Consider the following 20,283-nt stretch of genomic DNA (forward strand, 5'->3'; position numbering starts at 1 on the left):
GGCTTGTATCAGAAACGGCGTGACCAGCAGGTCCAGGGAGGTTATTCTCCCTCTGTACTCGGCACTGGTGAGACCGCTCCTCGAATCCTATGTTCGGTTCTGGGCCCCTCACCACAAGAAGGATGTTGAGGCTCTGGAGCGAGTCCAGAGAAGAGCAACAAAGCTGGTGAAGGGGCTGGAGAACAGGCCTTATGAGGAACGGCTGAGAGAGCTGGGGGTGTTTAGCCTGGAGGAGGCTGAGGGGAGACCTCATTGCTTCTCTGTAACTACCTGAAAGGAGATTGTGAAGAGGAGGGTGCTGGCCTCTTCTCCCAAGTGACAGGGGACAGGATGAGAGGAAATGGCCTCAAGCTCTGCCAGGGGAGATATAGGCTGGACATCAGAAAAAAAATTTTCACGGAAGGGGTCATTGGGCACTGGCAGAGGCTGCCCAGGGAGGTGGTTGATTCACCTTCCCTGGAGGTGTTTAAGGCACAGGTGGATGAGGTGCTGAGGGATGTGGTTTAGTGTTTGATAGGAATGGTTGGACTTGATGATCTGGTGGGTCTCTTCCAACCTGATGATTCTATGATTCTATGACTGTGAATCAATAGATAGTAGAGTATTTGCTGAAAGTGCAGTCTGTCGAGGTATTAGGCTGTTTTATCTCAGTAGCTAAATAGAAACTTCAAGTACAAAATATGATAAGCATGTGTATGTAGAAAAAGCAGAACAGGATGCAACTGGAGCTGTAATAAAGCTCTCTTGCACTAATATACTCCACTATAAAAATTTATGACATCTACTGTAAACTGCTGTGTTGGAAGAGGTGGCTAGGTTGTTGCATTTTTTTGAAATGAGTAATTCTTATTTGCTTGACTTCTTGTTTAATGTCATTTTGTCCTGTCTGAAGAAAGAATAGCGATATTGGACATTGTATGTATGGGTCATCCTTCTGTCTTCAAGGCTGTCGACATAATGAATGACTCAACGTCAAACAGAGATTATGAAAATACTTTAGGGTAACACAATTCTGGCTCATAAAGATTGGTTTAAAGATAATTACATTTCTTTCTTCTGGAAGAATGACATTATTTTAATTGCAGCACATAACTGCTGCAAATTGAAACTGTCCAGGAGTTCAGTGTTTCATTTTCTGTCTTGTCCTCCACTAAACACACAGAAGTGAGTTACAGTAGAGCAAGTGCAAGTAGTGAAAGCAGACCAAGAGGTCTGCTGGGACTTACTTCAGATTCTTGCAATTAAACTGTTAAATTTTGGAAATGCATAAAATCATTCTGGACTCTCGTCCTGTATGCTCAAATGCTTCATGTACACACAAAGAGTAGGCAGTGAATGGGAGCTATCATGTCAGGTGGCTCATTATTTTGGGGGAAAATACAATTTCAGCATCTCTGACAGTTGCTGAAAGCAATGGCAGCTCCCATCACTTGTTCTTTATTCGTGCACCGGCAGTTTGGCCACTGGCATATTGTGAGAGAGTTTAAGTGGCATTTAATTCCTTGGTGTAGGTGTCTGGATCAGCAGGTGGTGGCAGTTACAGCTAACAGAGGAAAATGAGTTTCTGAATGAAAAAGCTTAAGCTTATCTCAAGTGAGAGAAAAAAAATTTAGTGATTTCTCGATGCCAGTGAAGAAGATACGGAAAAGAAACATGTGCTAAGAAAGTTTTAACAATTCACATAGTTCCCTGGGGGACAGCTCTGCAGCAAAAGGGAAGATTTTCTTATTCTTTGCCTAGGAAATGTCTGTTTGACTTTTTTACCAGGCTAGTTGTGTGCCATAAGGGTTATTCATCCCCAGAATGCTTTAGTCTCATCTATTAGACTTCTGTCTGCACTCCTTTAGAATTGCTCACAGTCAGTTTCACAATTCATTCTTAAAGTGCATCCACTTTAACTGTCTTCCATGCAGCCCCAAAGACCTTATACCTGAGGAGAAATTTCAGTTTTCAAAGGCCATTGGGTTGTAACTGCACTGGAAAAGAGGCCTGAGGAGAAATCAGACATACTTAGTATCAAGAACAAGCAACTTGCAAACAAGCATTTTAGTGTGATAACAAGATATTCTGGAGTCTTTCTGAGGACAGAGCTGGCTAGTTTCTGCTGAAAGGAGTATGTCAAGAAATTTCAGTCATTCATAAAGGAAGCAGTTTATCAAAGGTCTTGTGTCTTCACAAGAATGTAGCTCCTAGATGTTTTAGCAATGCTTCTTTTAGCCTCATCCTAAAGGAATGGTACACTTGATAATGTTTTTTTCTGCATTAACACCTTTCATGCTTTTTCTTCCTTAAGCATGACTTAACTTACCAGGGTCAGCAGGTTTTTATAGTACGAGAGATTCACTGATGTTCTGGGCAGCAGCTGGCTTTATAAAGGAGACGTACCTTGTCAGCAGTGTTCATGCCCAGGGAGGTCTGGGATCTGCTCATTTCTTCTAGACATAAGAATTAGTAAGATCTATGTTGATGCATAAATCTAGAAATGCATCAAGCTCTGCTGTGGAGGAATTACCTGCATGTTTAGGCTGCAGGGGATTCCTGCAGTTTGTGCAATTACGTTTTCCCCTGTCACAATTAAGGAGGGGAAAGCCTGTCAGAGAGAATGCAAAAAGAATTTTTAGGGAGAGGAATACCACAGCGCTTTCTTTATGTGGTTGTGCCCTAGCATCAGAGGGAGGGAGGGAAAATTTATTCTCTAGACTAGCAGCAAACTTTTCCGTGATGGAGGAATGACATTAGAAGGTCCCTTGAGAGGAAGGCAGTCTGTTCTTTAATAAGAACCAGTCCTTTTCACATTTAGGATCTTTAAGTTGTGGTTGTCACAACTTCGGCACAAGGAGAAAAGAGAGATTGTGGGTCTTGCTAAAGTACAGTGTGGCACAGGAAGGTAAAGATGTCTCCTTCCCTCCCCATAAGGCACAGCTGACAAACAACCAGATCAAGATCTTGGTGTTGCATCACAACCTTCCCTTTTGGTTTTTTTTCTTTTTGTTAATTAATTTCACTGTGTCATCACTGGGGGAGGATTGTTTGGTGAGCAGGATCCTTGGCTTGCAGAGATGTGAGCCTTAGTTTAATTATGAATGCTAGCTATAGCATCACTGGTACTGAGGCTTCTGCATCAGCTTTTTAATTTTCTTAAGGGCTGACCTAAATGTTCTTTGCATTTAAAGCACAAGCCAGGGGTAACACTTATGAAGCATCTGTCTTGCCTTGCGTATTACAAATAGTTGTTCCTTATGCAGTACATGTGTGTATTCCTTATCCTCTTACCCTTCCTCTTTACCAACAGATGGAAAAGAAGAAGCAAGAAAACAAAATGCGAAGAGACCAGTTAAATGATGAATACCTGGAGCTTCTAGAAAAACAGAGACTTTACTTTAAAACAGTGAAAGAATTTAAAGAGGTAAGAATGATTTTGCTAACGTAAACTGGCAGGTGTTCAGTGACCTATTTTGACTTGGCATATGCACTAATACGTGCACAAGAGTTGCTAATATGATGCTTATTGCACTGTGTTCATGATGTCTCTTGGTGGTTATCACCTCGTGATTCTTGGACTCTGAATTTGATTCTGGAAATAATTTTTTTTTTTCTTTTGATCCAATAGATTAGCACCCGTCCATGGTCCAAGGGAAGGACTAGTTGTTACCAAGCAAGTTGTATATTAGGTGTCTAAATGGAATCTCTCAAAGATCTGTGAGCAGTTAGGTATTGGAGCAAAGAGGGTCGTGGAAATGTGAATAAGGGATGGAATCCAGGATCTCAGTAGTTACAAATACCTTTAGGAACCAGCCTTGTTTTCTAAGCATAGCACTGTGAAAGCACTGCTTAATGCTTCATTGATTTAGCCTTTCCTCAGCTTTTAATCATAATGTGCTTCTGTTAATTTTTGTCTCAATGATAATGAATGACAAAGTAGTGCTGCCAGGCAAAATTGTCATTTGGCTTCAGATGTTAAGCACAAACATCTTTCTGTAATTTGTTCTGCTTTGTTCTGGCACGGTTCCTTCCTATTTCCGACAATGTTCTCTGGGAGAATGACAGGGACTGCTCAGCCGCTTTTCTGACACACAAAATTTTATACTCCAATTGGAATTTGGGTTTTTTTTGGAAGCGTAAATAAGCTGGTTTTTTTCCACTGCCCTGTGAGGGAACTTCTATCCAACCTTGCTATCCTTAAAAATAAATTGTCTTGCTTGTGGTATTGAAAATAGTTGGTGTGTACTTACGTAAATATATTTCTGGTCTTAAGAGTTGTTCCCAGAACACTGACTATTTTGAAAACTATCGAGTTCTGGATTTATACAATTTGTATGTAAAAAGGTGGATTTACTTTAGCTCCTTCTTACAACTTTAGATGAACGGTCAGGCAGCATTCCTTTTGGCTTGAATGTCATAAAGTTTAATGACTATTACCATTAGAATAGCATTATGGATGAATTGGAATCATGTTCCGCTCATCACTCACTCCAGGCTACTTTGGATTTTGGAGATCTTTCAAAATAGGAGGCTTTGGTTTTGCTAATGCAAAGACATAACTAACAGAGGTAAGGGCAGTGGCCTCCTTACCTGTTTGCTTTCTGTTAACAGGAATGCCGTAAGAATGAAATGCTGCTGTCTAAGCTGAAAGCCAGTTCGTCCTGAAGAACTCCAGCCATTGAAGTTTATAGATGATTCTTCAGTCCATTGACTCTTTTGTGAGGTGACAGTTATAACTGCAATGTAGATAGATATATATATATAGATAGATATATATATAAAAATATATATATGCACACAGCTGTAAAAGTCTGTTTTTTTCCAGTATGTATTCAGTTTTACATTTCTTCATCCCGTCTGTATTATTCATTATTGCCTCCACTACATAGTAAAGAGTTAACGCAGTACAGCAAAATAGAAATACTGTCTAATTTTATTTATTTGGGTTTGTGGGTTTTTTCCCCCAGTAAGGACAACAGGGATGTTTTTTATTTGGGTGTTAATACTGAATTAGGTCAAGATTCTGAAATAAGTAGATATTTGCCGTGTAATATGTCCAGCATCACAAGATGAGCACTGTGGAATGCAGTGGTTTGTTGAGTTTTGGCCAAAAAACCCACAGAATGAGATTCTTGAAACTCTCTTCACCAGCTAATAACATCACATTGTTTTAGATTACACTCTAGCCATAGATAAGGTTCCAAAGGATAAAAGTTAATTTTTAATGGATAAGGCATAAGAAGATGGAAATTTACCATGGATAATTCCTGGTGTAAAATTATAGATCTATATTTTTATAAAGTCTAGCTGTTGTATAAATTTCTTCGAAATTTCATTTTTATATATAGTGAGTGTGCTTGTTAAATTAATAGCTCCAGGAAAAAAACACCTTAATTACTAGGACTATCATGTTATCCCTCACTGGGATGAAAATCAAAGTCTGTGTCACCTGTAATATAGGAAGATAAAAACTCAGACATTCTGTTCGAAGGAACTGATGCTCACTTTTGAAGACAATAACCCATTTAACTGCTGAAGATTTGCCCTTCAAAGTTTAGGAACTTTGTGGAATGCTTTCTGAAACATTTTTATATCTGTATATACAGTATTTTATAATTAAAACAGTTGCTTTTTGTACTTAACATCAGGATTTTGGACTGACTTCTTAATGTAAATCACATCTTCAGGAGAAGAAAATCCACGTTCTTTTTTTCTCGATAACACTGATGACCATGCTGTTTGATGACTTTCTATAGCAGCGAATATAAAATAAAGAATGTTTGGAATTCGTTGACTTTCTGCTATTGTGTTTTTAAAGTGGGACTGGCTTTAGAAGCTGTAACATGCTTTGGAATTACAAGTGCATTAAAAGATTATGCCCATATTCACTCACAAGGTTGATTGCATGTGTCAATCTGTAACATTTTGTTTTCTCTTGCTGCTTTTGGTAATCTTGGTGTTTTGGTACTTGGCACAAACTATAAAACCTGGTATAAGGAGGACCATGGAGGGTTATTTTTTTTCTTCACTAAGTATCCACTTAAGATGCTGAACTCTCAGTGGAGACAGTATATGTTCTTGACGCTATGATACCGAATTCCACTCTTTTTTAATACAATGGAATGTTTGATATTATCATGTGAATTTATGGAAACTGTGTAGCATTGAAAATAGAGAAGCATAGGCATTTGTTAAGCCTTGCGTAGGGAAATTGTTGATGTTCTGTCCAGGTAACATGCATTGGGGTACTAAAACTGTGATAGACTAGGTTCAGCGTGGTGTACCTTCTCATAAATGAGACCGTGTTTTTGTGACAACCCCAAACACTTCCAAACGCTATGGAAGTAAAGGCAGTTCTAAATACAAAGCCAATTTAGATTTATCAAAATAAAAACGTGTAACAGAACAAAGGGACAAAACAAGCAGTGAGAAACTGGCCTGCCCAATGCAGGCTTAAACTGGAGTTTACCTGTGGGGTCTGTGGCAGTGGGAGACCTGGTAATACTATAAGCAACACAAGCTTCTGCTGGAAATTCCTGGTTCGGCTGCGAGGTATTAGGCAAGGTTGATCTTCTGCTTCGCTGTGCTGGTGGTCCAACTCTCAAGAAAGCAAAACGTTTAAGAAAGTGTTTGGAATGGATAGAAGCAGGACTCATCATGGATGATGTAAATATTTTACCAAGTCTAAGGTGATGATTTTATTTTGTTTAAACTGGCAATTTATTACCAGAAGGACTAGGTCTTGTGTATCTTGACTCTTCCAATGATTAATGTTAACCATCCCAGTCCCCAGCATACAAACCCAGAGCAAGCAGAGTCTGTCCTAATTCTCCATTGCAGCTGGTTGCATGGGAGGAACTAAGAGTTTCTCAGAATTTTACCTCAGAGTTGCTAGATTTCTTTTGAATGTTTAAAGAGAAAGGTCTTGCTCTGAGTTAATTTGGTGTTATCAGGCTTGTAAATTAACATTTACAGGCCTTGTAGCAAAGCTTTTTCTTAATTTCATAAAGCCTGCTTAGAGCTTTAACTTGCATTTCAATAAATTTAATTATTTTGATATTCTGTGAATAAACTCCTGCAATGTTGGCTTCATAGTTTCAGAAGCTGAGATAGTCTCTGAACGTAAGGCACGTATATTTAGAATGTGACAGCTTTCTTTCAATGCAGTTCCATGAATGCGATTGTGTAATGTCTTTTGAGAGTGACATCGTTGACATACACCTACTCTGAGCGTGGCAAAATCCAGACAATCTTTTTGTTACAGTATGTCAAAATGAATGGAGTGCTGCACCAAGTCACTATTGATCTGAACAAAAGAAAGTCTTTGAAGGTAAGTTAAAACGTGACTGATATTTTATCTAAGGTTTCTCCTTTTCTTCCTCTTTATTTCCTGAAAAATCTTCTTACTGGAGAGTGACCTCAGCGTGTAGGTTCCTGAACCAAACAGTATTTGATGGGGGAGAAATGCATGACATGCAAAATCATGACCAAGTAGCATGATGCGCTCTTTATTCTCCATGGATGCTGTGGTACACGTATACCCAGCTATATAGGAGACATTTCTTTAGAAACATAAAATTACTTGCACAAGAGAAAGGATATTGCTTCTTTTAGGGCCCGTCTTGTATAGCTGCTGGTACTCATGCAAAAGGGAGAACCGGAGACTTGTGCTTGCTGGTACATCCACCTCCTTAGCGCCAGCTTTGCTAAATCAGGCCTGTGAGCAGAACACTTGTACAAGGCGATATACAAATCTTACTCATTCAGGTGGTGGGTGGCAGACTCCTAGAATAGTCCTTTATCTTAAAAAATTATGAATGCAAGCCTGCTTATTCATGCAGTGTCTACAGAACCACGGCTGCCACCTGGGCAACCTCAGTCAGTTAGTGTCGGAACTACTCAGGCTCTTGGCCTTGGAGCCTGAGGCAGGCGATACCTCTTTACCCAGCAGTTGAGGCAGGGTTAGCATCCACTCCACCCCCGGCAGCACATTCCTGTCATCAGCTGCTGCTCATACCCAGTGTCTGGGTGACTGGTGTAGACTAGCTCATGAGGTACAGCCCCCAGGGGTTTGTCAGTGTCTGTTCTCGGGGCCAAGCCCATCATCTCTTGGTGCATCAATCTTCATGGAGGAAGGGCTTGGAAATTCTTATGTAAAACAGCTATTTAGAAGGGGAGATTGCATTATGGCTGAAAGATCAGGAACCCCTGGGTACTATAATAAATTACTGAAGAGCTTTCTTTGTGGAAGCTGTAGCACAGATGCAGGTGTCCCAGAGAGAGGAGCATAAAAGTTATTAGCATTTTCTGTTCACATTCATCCTCCAAGGTGTTTGGATTTCTGCATAATCTGTAGATTTCAGCAGCACAACAAACTATGGCCTTATCTTCAATATAGCTGCAAGGTTCTCTGAGCCTTGCTGCAGGATACAGCAGTGCCTTTCTGCTGAGCGATACTCTCCAGTGAGTTGTTCTAGGAGCAGATTCAGTGTCAGGAAATAAAATTAAAACTAATAGTCCACTGTGTACAATCAGAGATGACTGGTGTGTTCTGAATCAGCAACTTATGTTTGGGGAAATAAATGACCATATGCCTAAGCACTGCCAAATGATGTTTCTTTAGAATAGTTGATTTGGTTTTTTTTCTTTCCCTATTTGGATATTCAAGATGCTGTATCTTTTCTCTAAGTTCACACAAGAGTAGTATTTTCTGTATTTCCTTTAGTCTGTCTAAAGCTAAGAATAAATACACAGCAATAACAAAAGAGCCAAATTCTAATGCTGGAATTGCCAGGAAGAGGAATGCTTGTGTGCTTGATTTTACTCTTTCCTCTTTTTTCCAATTAAAATAAAGTTGCAAGTTTTAATAACAAGAGTAATTAATCACAGAAATAAAGCACCAAGGGAGGTAAAAACTTATCTACTGTTCCGACTTTTTTTAATCAAGGCTGATGACTATCCAGCAGCGATGCTCCCATTGCACCAAGTTACTGAGTTTGGCACACAGATGCGTGGGTAAAAGGCTGTGCTTGCTGTGCAGAAAGCCAGGGGGTGGTAATGCCTTCTCCATCCGTGAGGAGGAGGCAGCATCCAGCACGTTAGGCCATAACTCCAGATAAAGTATTTCTTCTCCCTATGCTAAGCTCAGATTCCATGTGATTAAAATCCAGGATTTTAAATCCTGAATATGTGCTGCTGCTCTTCTAAACGCAGACATGTACATGGCCAGTGTGGGAAGATGATTTTGTTTAGAGCTTTCTAAAACGGTACCAGTGAAATGGAAGCTCTGCCTTGTTTTTTATCACCTCTGGGTGTGTATGAAGCCAGGCGGCTTTCAGCTGCAGCCTGTCATCCTGTAACAACTCTGCTGGCACAGAGGGCGGGCAGGTGGGCAGAGCACTAAGCTAGTTATCTGGCAAACTTCTCACAGGAAAATTACAGAGGCTCAGCTCCACCTCCCAGGGAAGCTAAATTCATCTTTGAGGAGGTGGAGAGCTACACTGTAAGCTATGTCAGGAGCTCTGCTACCAGTTCTCAAGCTAACTGAAGACAGACAGCCCTGCTGCATCTCCAGCAGCTGCAGTAACACTGGCACCTACACCGAACTGCACAGCTCTCTTCCAGCTTTATGGCGTTTCCTCATGTGCCAGATGCCAAGCCATACCAAAATGTACCTTTAAAATCTGTGTCACTAACTGGAAGGGTTCCTGCACCAAAACCAGAGCCTGGTGTTCTTCTAGTTAGTTGGGTACATACAGTTGGAACAAATAGCTCTGCAGACTGTGATGTGCAGCCAGGTTGTCTTAGACCTGCCTGCTGCTAACAGCTTATCTTACAGGCACTAAAATCTGGCAAAAACATGATTATTAGAAGCTTGAGGAGTGGCCACATGCAGGACAGTTGCATGCTTTTCAACAATTAATTTAAGATGACCTCTTCATTTTCTCTTTCCATGGCATTTGTTTGGATTTCAAGGTTTTCAAAGCAATTATTATCTTACATGAAAAAAAATCAATTAACTTGAAAAATTCATCTATGGTTCTGTATAAGGCCCACAGATTTTAGTAACTTTTAGACTCTTAAAAGCATGTTTTCCTTCTAGGTTAATTAACCCTCCGAATACTAGTTTGAACTGTAGCTATTCCATACATTAGTAAATGAGATTCACATGGGAAAGAGTTTTTTTTAAGATGGCATTTAAAAGTCTGAGCCACTATCTAAAAATTTTTAAAATTCTAGGTTATTAAAATTCTTTCATTGAATTGAAACTGAGAGGAAAAGCATCCTGTGTAGGTGCATAAGCTACACAGGTGGCTGTAACTGCAGATCTGCATTAATGAGATGAGCCCAGGCAGTTCCCTTAAGGAACTGGTGGGATGTGCCCTTTGACAGACAGCATTTGTTAAAGTCACTTGTTTAGAAAGGAGCTGGAACTTGCCTCGGTCCAGGCTGCCCATATACCTGACATAAAGCACAAACTGGTATCATCAGATACATGAATCATTTTAGGCCTCATTGCATTAAACTCTGCTTTACAGACAAGCAAGTAAAGGCTGCATCATTTTTCTGTTTTCCACACTACATGATACTTAGTACCAGCGGTATAGATTGCTGGACCTGAAACTGGTGAGTTTTAGTTGTTTTGCGCTGTTTGCCCGAGAGTACACTTGGAATCAAAGGGTTGCTTGAGCTCCAGAAAACACAAAACTGGCAGAGAAAGGCATATAAAAGGTTAAACCGTCAAAAGGAGCTGTGATGTTTTGCCCTTATGGTACCTAAAGAAGCTTAAGGAGGAAATGGGAGACAGTGCTGGGACTGTGTCAGTAAAAAGCTGCCATGCAGAAAATACTCAGAAATACCATCAGCATCCCCCTCCAGGGAAGGGCAAGAACTAAAATGCACTACAGGAACAAATAGAGAGAGAGACACTGGGCAGTATGCATGGGAAGACTTTTAATTTATGTATGTACATATTGTTGGGACAGGAGTGTTTGTTAGATCTTGGAAAAACAATTTAAGGCTTGGGTTTGAGTCACTCTGGAGTTTTTGGAGTCACTCAGACCTGATGGCATCAGTAAATTCCTTACAGTAGAGGAAGGTTGATGCAGGCTGACAAATTGTGCACCTCACTTGGACAGGAGGATGACCACATTTCTGACCCAAGGGCCCCAGACAGCACAGCGCAGGTACCCACCACTGAAAAGCAGCCACGCGTTGCTGCCAGCAAACCTGGTGATTTAATTCAATGTTCGGTGTTTCTAACAGCGAATATACGCCCAGTCTCATGGTAGTATGAAATAACAGACAGCGTACAGCCCTGCTTCACTTGGAGGTATCAGGTGCCGATCTTCACCTCACCCGAGTTTCAGAAAACAGGGAGACTGAGCCCTGAGTGAGGGAGTATAAGCCAGGTGAAAACTTCACACTAGCTCCTCCTCCCATGCAAGCGGGTGCAAACATATTCTCAGTAGCTGCCAATAATTTTACACTTGGCTCTAAAAGCGTCACTTAACCCTAGCAGAGATAACTGACCTGTATTTCACTAACCCTTCCCATCAAAGACTGCTTCTTGCTAGGGAACACGCAGCCCTTCCATCATATTAAGGCATTGTTTTGAGTTGCTTAGTCACCCATTTTAATTTCTCATCAATTCAACAACTGATTGAATATAGCATGTTTATTCCCTTCCAAATAAATCTCAGAAATGAAGCCAGCATCCTGCCAATATCACAAACATTCCAGTATTGCTCAATTAGCAGTTCCCAGTGGTGCCTTTGCTAACGATGAGTGAGCTACAGAATGGCACCTGCAGGCGTTTAGATGAGATCGGTCTGGTTAGATTTGACAGTCATGGTATTAGACACATACAGTGCGCCGCTTGAAGACCTTAACACATGTTCATCTAAAGAACAGACGGGAGGTATTCACCGGCTCAATCTTCTTTGCCAAACGCTGGAGCAGCATATATGTATTTCCAAGGAGGAACGGCAAACTGTCAGTAGATTTGTATCCAAGCATCTTCCACTTTTTCCATTGTTCCAAAATCCCTTTAAGTAGGTCTTGTGTGTGAAAACCATACATATCATAGGCATGTTTCCCTCAAGACATCTTTGTATTATGCAACAAAGTAATCATCTTCTCCTCCGTGTCCCCTTTTATCTCTGCTTTACAAAAAGGCTCTTGAAGGCGTTATTGTAATTTTTGTTAAATGCTGTATAAATGAGAGGATTAAAGAAAGAATTGGAGTAGCCAAGCCAAAGAAAGATGCTTTTCCAGATGGGTGGGATGTTGCAGGAACAGAGGGGACTTATTAATTCTGTGATGAAGAAAGGGATCCAGCACAATACAAAAACTCCAATTAAGATGCCAACCATCAGAGCTGCCTTTTTCTCTTTCTGTTCTCTCCATGTTTCTCCATCTGTCTGGAAAGTGATAGCTGCATGATGAGCTGTAAACACCATCTGTGTTTCATGCGAAGCTTCCTTCACCTCAAAACAAAAGCAAACATGGATTCTTACCAAGACAATTTGTTTGAGTGAAGTATTACTTTTAAATGACAGCACGACATCTGTGCACCTACCACAAATGGCCCCAACTCCGTTCCTTTCATGCTAAAAGAAAGAAAATGCCCCAGAGTGCCAAAATTACCAGACTTCTCATTATGTTGGAAAAGCTGCTGAGTGTGACTGACAAACAAAGCTAAATAAAGAGTAATTGATGCCATGAGTTGTGGGCATTCTTTTTCAGTTTATTTTATTGGATGCCTTGATACCTAGTGGGAAATCAGATTGTTGAGGAAGACTAATAAAGGCACATGCTTTCTGCCTATCCCTAAACCAGACTCTCCTATGCTGCTGCGTGACCTTCAGGGTTTCTGAGGCCTCAATAGCAAATGCATTTCATTCCATCGCAGGCCCTTTGGGTAATTTCCCTAAGGTATTAGGGAGGGACTTGCAACAAATGCCCACTCTTCAAATACAAGATAAATCTATTCTTTTTCAGACTAACTGCCCTGGATGCAAAGCTCAAAATCCCATCCCTGGTGGGTGCAGGAGCTTGGCAGTACCACTTGTTCTGCAGAAGGGACAGAGCACACCTAAAAAAACCTCAGCTAAATCTGCAGGAATATTTTTCCAACAGAACCTTTTTTAATGAAAGAATGGGATTTCAGTCAAAGGGAAGTTTTAAGAAATGTGTTTGATCTTTGAAAAATGCTGGTATTTTATTACCCCGAAAGTAAATTGATTGCATTGGAAATATTTTAGTGGAAAGTAAATCCGTCAAGAAGAGTCCCTTACGAAGACAGAAATTAGGTGCCTTCTGCTCTTTCTTGACAGAGGCTATCTCATCACATATACTTCTCACTCCTGGAGAGGGACAGAGCAGTGATTGCACCACCTGCAGCCTGTTCACATTGCACACACAGTGTATAATGATGGGAGCACCTGAAATGATGCACTGAGGCACTGTGCTACCATTTTGAATTAGCTAATAAAACACTCTGGTAGTAATCAAAAAAATGAGTTTGCTGGAGAAGCACCATTTTCTGTTCCTCATTTTCTCTTTTCTGTCACTGGTCCTTTACTTCACTCAGATCTACTGGGTATTCTTACAAAAAGTACTCTGTTGTCAGAAAACACACCACTTCAATCAGCCTTTAGTTTAAAAGTTACACAAGAGAGGGGAAAGCGTCAGCTGCTCCAGGCTGCTGACAGTACTTCTTGTCTCATCTCTTCCTAAGGGCAAGACATTCAGCTACACAGCGAGTATGGCACAGAGCTCCAGCTGGCAGCAAGACTGTTATGAACTGTTTCTGGGCACAAGTTATTAGTATGTTTAGAGTCTACCCAAAAAAAGATACTCCCTTGTGATTTTAATCTGAAGGTTAAAGTGTCTCTGCGTTTAAAGTTCTTCTAGACACTATTTATGAAGACAGTGCAATAAAATAAACAGTTTAAAGATGCAACCTGAGAGTCTAAAATCTGCCTAAATGATAGTTCACAGGCACTTCAAGACTTTGACACCACTCCAGAGACGGCTTGTTGTTAAATTAGCTTCGTATTCCACATGTGTGTAAGCTTTATAATACATGGAGGGCCGCTGTTTAATATGAGCACAGCAACTCAGAGAGGAAAGAACTAGCAATGGCTAGACAATCACTCTTCAAGATGGATATCCCTGTCTTCACCCTCAGACGTGAGACATGGCTGCAGAATGTAAGAGCAGCAGATTATGGGCACAGGCAAATAATGGAGGAAAATGAAAATCACATCTGTCCTGACAATTAAAATGGGACACCCCTCATGTAGCAAGGATCACACCATTTGTCTGCAGAAGGACTTGTTCTGCACATCCTTAATCACACTCTGCAAAAAGGGATGAATGTATGACATGAGGACAAATTTGTGACAAGCAACCCTGCAAAATTACATCTTAGCCCTGAGGAATAGCTACATAAGTATGCCTCTTGGGAAGAGCCATACAAAGGACATTGTCACTAGCACTGGGCATGGTTTGGTACTATATTTAACCTTCAACTCTTACACAAAAGACAGAGCTCGCAGTGTGCCAAAATCAGAGCCTTTTCAGCACTTAAAGTTTTAGAAGACTTGCAACTGAACTCCAGAATTTACTAGTAGCGACTCATTTATCACTTAATTTCATATTGTGAGAAAAAGTTATTCAGTTTATTTTGATAGATGATACCACAGTCCTCAGGTGTTTTCCCTAATGAAGCATGCATTTACAAGCCTGGTCAAGCTCCTACTGAAAGGAGAGGAGTTTCCACAAACATCAGGCTTCCGAATGCTAAACAGCAAGTGAAAATAGATCATGGTATTTTTTTGTAAATTACAGGACAGCAGCCATATTCCCATCTACTTAATCTCCACTGTATCTGTTGTTACAGCTGTTTTTGCAATTTTTTTTTACTAGTTCTGCCTGGGACTTGTGAATAATGTTGTAATAACAGTAACTGTAATAAAAGTGCAAACAGGAGCCTGGAGCTTTAGGGAAAAATAACAGGATCTCTCACGGAACCTTTGATTAAGTAAACTGTGTAAATATCCATGGCAGACTGGAGATATCTTGCTTCAGTTTGCCATAAGAAATTATTTGGAAAAGATGCACAAAATGATCTTGAAAAGGTAACTAGTATCCCTGATTTAAAAGGGCACTATCCAGCAGTATGTACTGTTTTTTCAAGCACTCTCATTTTTTCAATTGAACTATTTATAGGATTATTACTTACTGTCAACAAAGCATGACAGAGAGCAGCTCTGTCAGTGATGATATGTCACTAGGGTTTTTTTACATGAGTGTCACTGACATCAGTATTGACTGTGATGTTCACTTTTTAAGGAGTTTCATAATTAACAAGTGAATAATTATAAAAGCACCAGCCTAATTTAGGGTCCCAATTCTGCAATTTTTTTGTATCAAGGGAAAACAAGAAGCAAGTTCTCATTAAAACTAAAGCACCTCAGATGTTTCATGTCCCTTTCCCTCACCTTAATTTTTTTCACTTTAAAAAGTTTTTAAAAAACACAAGTAAAATTTTAACCACAAATGACTCAACACAGTTATTTTGTAACTATTCTATTCTGCACCTTTGATAGAATATAGAACATAAGATCTGTAAGCCAGCTCTGAGCTCTGAGACAACTGCTTATTCTATGTGTAAGAGTGTGTGCGTGTCTGTATATGTAAATATACATACAGAGAGGCAACCTGCAAAGCACTCTGGAGCCTGGCTCTGTTTGCTGAAAAACACTATGCAAAACCATCAAGGTACCATTGTAATTGTTCCAGTTGGTTCATTGGTTTCTTCAAGGCATTTCTACTGGCATGTGAGTACTACGACCTCAAATCTTTTCCTCCTTAAATTAACCCGCTAGAATGAACCAGCTCCACTGCTGGGCATACCTCAGGCCATAACCTGCAGCCCTGGCATGCGGTTCCAGCTCAGGGCTACCTGACAGCTAATTCCTGAGTGCAACACAGATGTCTTTCCCAGCAGGGATCACTGCTGTTACTGTTCATCTCCAGCCTAAAGAGCACTGCCAGCCTTTAGCACTGGCTATTGAAAGCCCCTTTTCTGTCACATCAGCCAGTGCAGGGCACATGAGCCAAGAACTGACATAGAAGCAGAGGGCACGTCACAGTCAGAACAACAGTGACAGAAGAAAAATTATGCAAGGTGAGCATGACAGGTGAGCATTCTCAGAGGAGGAAGGGATGAAAGAAAGTAAAGGCAGGAGAGACATTAGATGAGAAAGAGACAGAAAATGAGAGCGAGTTGATAGCAAAACAGGAGAGGTGGAACAGAACTTTCCCCATCAGAAAAAAAGGACAGTGCTGACACTTGCAGCCTAATTACCCCTGAATGGGAAGAAGCAAAGCTGGATCACCTCTCCAGCTTTGCCCCGGTAATGTTATCTTTGTGTTCTACCAAAGGAATAGTAGTGATGTGTGAGAAGATTCTTCTCCAGAATTCACTAGGGAACCACAACTTTTCCTGTGGACAGGATCCTGCTCCTATAAGCTTAAATGGGATCAGGATAAATCTCAAGTGAGTAAGTCAGTCCCTCAACTTAGAAAGAAAACGCAAAAGAAATGCATCCTGAATGTCAGCTCCTTTGATCCATGGGTTTGTTTAATGTATACATGTGCAGCTGAGCATCAGCTCTTCCTTTAAACGATGAGTAAAGCTTTGCACGCCCATCACAGAAGTCATTTTATGTAAGTCAGCAAATGAAAGTGCCGGGATGATGCAGAAGGCTGCCACTACATACCAACTGCAGATTCAAGAATCACTGTTATAAAAGGAGAAGTCAGTGTCGCTGCAAATATATGAAAGACGAAGAACTGCTGGCTTGAGCATTCAGTGGTATTGCATAACAGCTATACTGGCAATCCCTCCAAAACGAGCGTTCAGCTCACACCGACAGGAACTCTTTTGTCAGCCTAGCCTAAACCAGCCCCCAGACACTGCATCAGCAAAAACCACTTACCTGCCAGCCCAGCTGTGCCCACGCAAAGGCTTCTGCAGACAGAGCTATAACAATTAGAAGCCAGACTTTTTTCATGTTAAAACTGACACACCAACAACATGTCTCTGTACAGGCTTAAACTTAAGCAGCAATGCCTCAGTACATTTAGCTTCCCAGAATTTTAGATGCCAAACTAGTCCTGAATAAATATGTATGTATGTAAGAAGATAAAGCGTGCAAAACCACTACAAATATTGAGTTAGCTTTTGTGCTTGGAAGGATTATACATTAACTCCAAGTACTACATTCATCACACAACAATTCAGAAAGAAATTTGGTGCAAACCAGAGGATGAAGGCCACAGGAAAAAAAAAAAATGCCACTAGAGCAGACATTGTCATCTTTTCTAACACAAACACATTTAATTATTTTGCATAGAAGACAGCTTCATAAATCAAATTTATATTAAAAACATCTCCAGGACATTATGATCCAAATATGTAAGTCTGACCACATGTAATTGCCAGTGCTGTCATCTCTCACCAGAATGAGGGAACCCAACCTACAAACTTGTATTTGTGATCATAATAATGTTTCCTACCATGACTCCAAATTAAATTAGAGGGACTTAGCAAAGGAGTGAGGCTTTGTAGGATTAGCCTCAACTGAACAGAAATCTTCCATGTGTCTTAAAGTATTTCTAATATCTACACAACTCATCTTTTGCTGTTTGGAAGGGACTGGACTTAACAAGTACAACATGCAATTACAAAAATGTACCATAAAGATTCAGTTCCACAGGTAGGAGTGAGAGGAAGACTATGTGACAGAAAGCAGAGAAAGTTTACAAAGAGCATTACTAAGCACCTAGGCGACATGGCATGGGTGACAGCATCGTCACGCAGAAAGCCTGACTTAACAGGGCACAAGAGACCAACCTCAACCCTTATGCAGGGACACAGCTTTCCTGTCAGTTAGGTGTATCCCTGAAATGAATGAGCCCTCCCACATGACTAGGGTTTTGTGGGATTGCGGGCAATGTTTGGGATAAGAAGGAGGAGTATGTGGTGTGTAAGACAGCTGGTGAATTTAAAATAGAAACAATTCATTACTCATTGCTTTAATACTACGCAATGCACAATACGCTCCCAGTATTCAAGGTAAAATAGCCCAAGCACATAAATAAAATGTATCATTTATGTATTAAAATCTATTCAGTCATTGATAGATCCCATACTAAGCTGGTTCTGGTAGACAAACGTGCACGCACTTACTCTGTACACAGCCCAGGGATCTGTTTATGTCTTCGTTAACCCCAACAACACTGTATAAAAATAAAGAGGAAAAAACTCCAAGGAATGGCAAATTCAGACTAACAAGACAGTTTTTAAATAGCTCTTCAGACTGGTAGTGGATGTGCCTGTCACATACCCTTATGGCACACTTAAGAAACAAACGAGAATAGAATCATAGAATCACTAGGTTGGAAAGGACCCACTGGATCATTGAGTCCAACCATTCCCATCAATCACTAAACCACGTCCCTGAGCACCTCATCCACCCATCTTTTAAACACCTCCAGGGAAGGTGACTCAACCACCTCCCTGGGCAGCCTCTGCCAGTGCCCAATGACCCTGTCCGTGAATTCTTTTTTCCTGATGTTCAGCCTAAACCTTCCCTGGTGGAGCTTGAGGCCATTCCCTCTTGTCCTGTCCCCTGTCACTTGGGAGAAGAGGCCAGCTCCCTCTTCTCCACAACCTCCTTTCAGGTAGTTGTAGAGAGCAATGAGGTCTCCCCTCAGCCTCCTCTTCTCCAGACTAAACAACCCCAGCTCTCTCAGCTGCTCCAGATAAGACTTGTTCTCCAGCCCCATCACCATCTTCATTGCTCTTCTCTGGACTCGCTCCAAAGCCTCAACATCCTTCTTATGGTGAAGGGCCCAGAACAAAACTCTTCTCCAAGAGTGGTACTTTTTGATGGGCCATGTACTGCTCACACACAGTCTGTAACGGAGCAAAATTCACACCAGAGCTCCAGGGTACATCTCGGTCTTTTCACCGAGCTGAAACCACCACCACAGGGGTGACGGCCGGGAGCAGGTGGAGAAGCAGGAGCAGGTCCCACACTCTTACCTGGGCAGCCTTGGGAAGGGGCCCCACAGCGTTCCTCCTGCGGCCCCCCACGCGGAACTTGGCCGCCTTGTAGATCTTCCAGTAGACGAAGAGCACCACGCAGAGGGGCAGGTAGAATGCCCCGCCGGTGGAGACGATGGCGTAGGACGGCTCCTGGCTGAGCTGGCAGCGCTCCTGCTCGGGGCTGTAGGTCTCCCCCCAGCCGAAGAGGGGGGCGAGGGCGATGGCGGCGGAGAGCAGCCAGGTGAGAGCGATCATGACGTTGGAGACGCGGCGGCGGGTGAGCAGCGTGTACTGCAGGTGGCGGGTGATGGACCAGTAGCGGTCCAGGGCGATGGCGGTGACGTTCCAGATGCTGGCGGTGCAGCACAGCACGTCGAAGCAGACCCACACGAGGCACAGCTCCCGGCCCAGCCGCCACCGCCGCCCCGCCGACAGCTCCTTCACCAGGCTCAGCGGCATCACCAGCGCCGCCACCAGCGCGTCCGACACCGCCGTGGAGGCCACGAGGTTGTGGGGCACCCGGTGGAAAGCCTTCACTCGCAGGATGGTAGCCAGCACCAGCAGGTTCCAGAGGAACGTGGCCACGGTCAGAAGCACCAGCAGGGTCAGGACGAGGACGGTGAAGACGGAGAAAGGCTCCCGGCCCTTCCACGTGCCCACCGAGGAGGCGTTGGCGTCCGCGCCGCCCGACGAGGCGTTGTCGCCCATTGCCGGGGCCGGGGCTCGGCTCCTCGCCGCTCCGACACAGCAGCGCCGCTTCCCCGGCCCCGGCGCCGCCTCCCTCCGCCGCCGCGGGGCCGCTGCGCGCCGAGCCCGCCGGGGGGGGGGCAGCCCCCCGCCTCACGGCACCCCGGGCCCCGCTGAGAGGGGGGCAGCCCCCGCCTCACGGCACCCCGGGCCCCGCTGAGAGGGGGGCAGCCTCCGCCTCACGGCACCCCGGGCCCCGCTGAGAGGGGGGCAGCCTCCGCCTCACGGCACCCCCGGCCCCACAGAGAGAGGGGCAGCCCCCCGCCTCACGGCACCCCCGGCCCCGCTGAGGAGGGGACAGACCCCGCCTCACGTCATCCCCGGCCCCACAGAGAGAGGGGCAGCCCCCCGCCTCACGGCCCCGCCGGCCCCGCAGAGAGGAGGGCAGCCCCCCGCCTCACAGCACCGCTGAGGAGGGGACAGACCCC

General features: G+C 42.9%; 2 protein-coding genes across 2 annotated transcripts in view; one reads left to right on the forward strand and one right to left on the reverse strand.

The window, feature by feature from the left end:
* The window catches only part of CCDC93 (coiled-coil domain containing 93), a 41,857-nt gene extending 36,083 nt beyond the window's left edge, over positions 1 to 5,774 (forward strand). Inside the window, exons 22-23 of the mRNA XM_069861510.1 lie at positions 3,293 to 3,406; positions 4,594 to 5,774. Of these exons, the coding sequence (XP_069717611.1) occupies positions 3,293 to 3,406; positions 4,594 to 4,647 (168 nt within the window). The 3' untranslated portion in view covers positions 4,648 to 5,774. The remainder of the gene's footprint in view (positions 1 to 3,292; positions 3,407 to 4,593) is intronic.
* A 5,712-nt stretch (positions 5,775 to 11,486) lies between these two features.
* On the reverse strand, positions 11,487 to 19,816 carry LOC138722924 (5-hydroxytryptamine receptor 5B-like). The gene is made up of 2 exons (XM_069861754.1): positions 19,106 to 19,816; positions 11,487 to 12,470 (listed from the first exon to the last, which is right to left on the reverse strand). Exons 1-2 carry the CDS (start codon positions 19,814 to 19,816, stop codon positions 12,138 to 12,140), a joined length of 1,044 nt encoding a protein of 347 aa, XP_069717855.1. The 3' UTR covers positions 11,487 to 12,137.
* Positions 19,817 to 20,283: the final 467 nt, after the last annotated feature.

This window comes from Phaenicophaeus curvirostris, chromosome 7, assembly GCF_032191515.1.
Source record: "Phaenicophaeus curvirostris isolate KB17595 chromosome 7, BPBGC_Pcur_1.0, whole genome shotgun sequence".
NCBI classification, from domain to species: Eukaryota; Metazoa; Chordata; class Aves; order Cuculiformes; family Cuculidae; genus Phaenicophaeus; species Phaenicophaeus curvirostris.

Coding starts and splice junctions, on each gene's coding strand:
- LOC138722924 (XM_069861754.1), bottom strand. CDS start 19,816: ATGGGCGACAACGCCTCGTCGGGCGGCGCGGACGCCAACGCCTCCTCG. Junction 12,471..19,105: donor CCCTTCCCAAGGCTGCCCAG/GTAAGAGTGTGG, acceptor TTTTGTTTTGAG/GTGAAGGAAGCTTCGCATGA.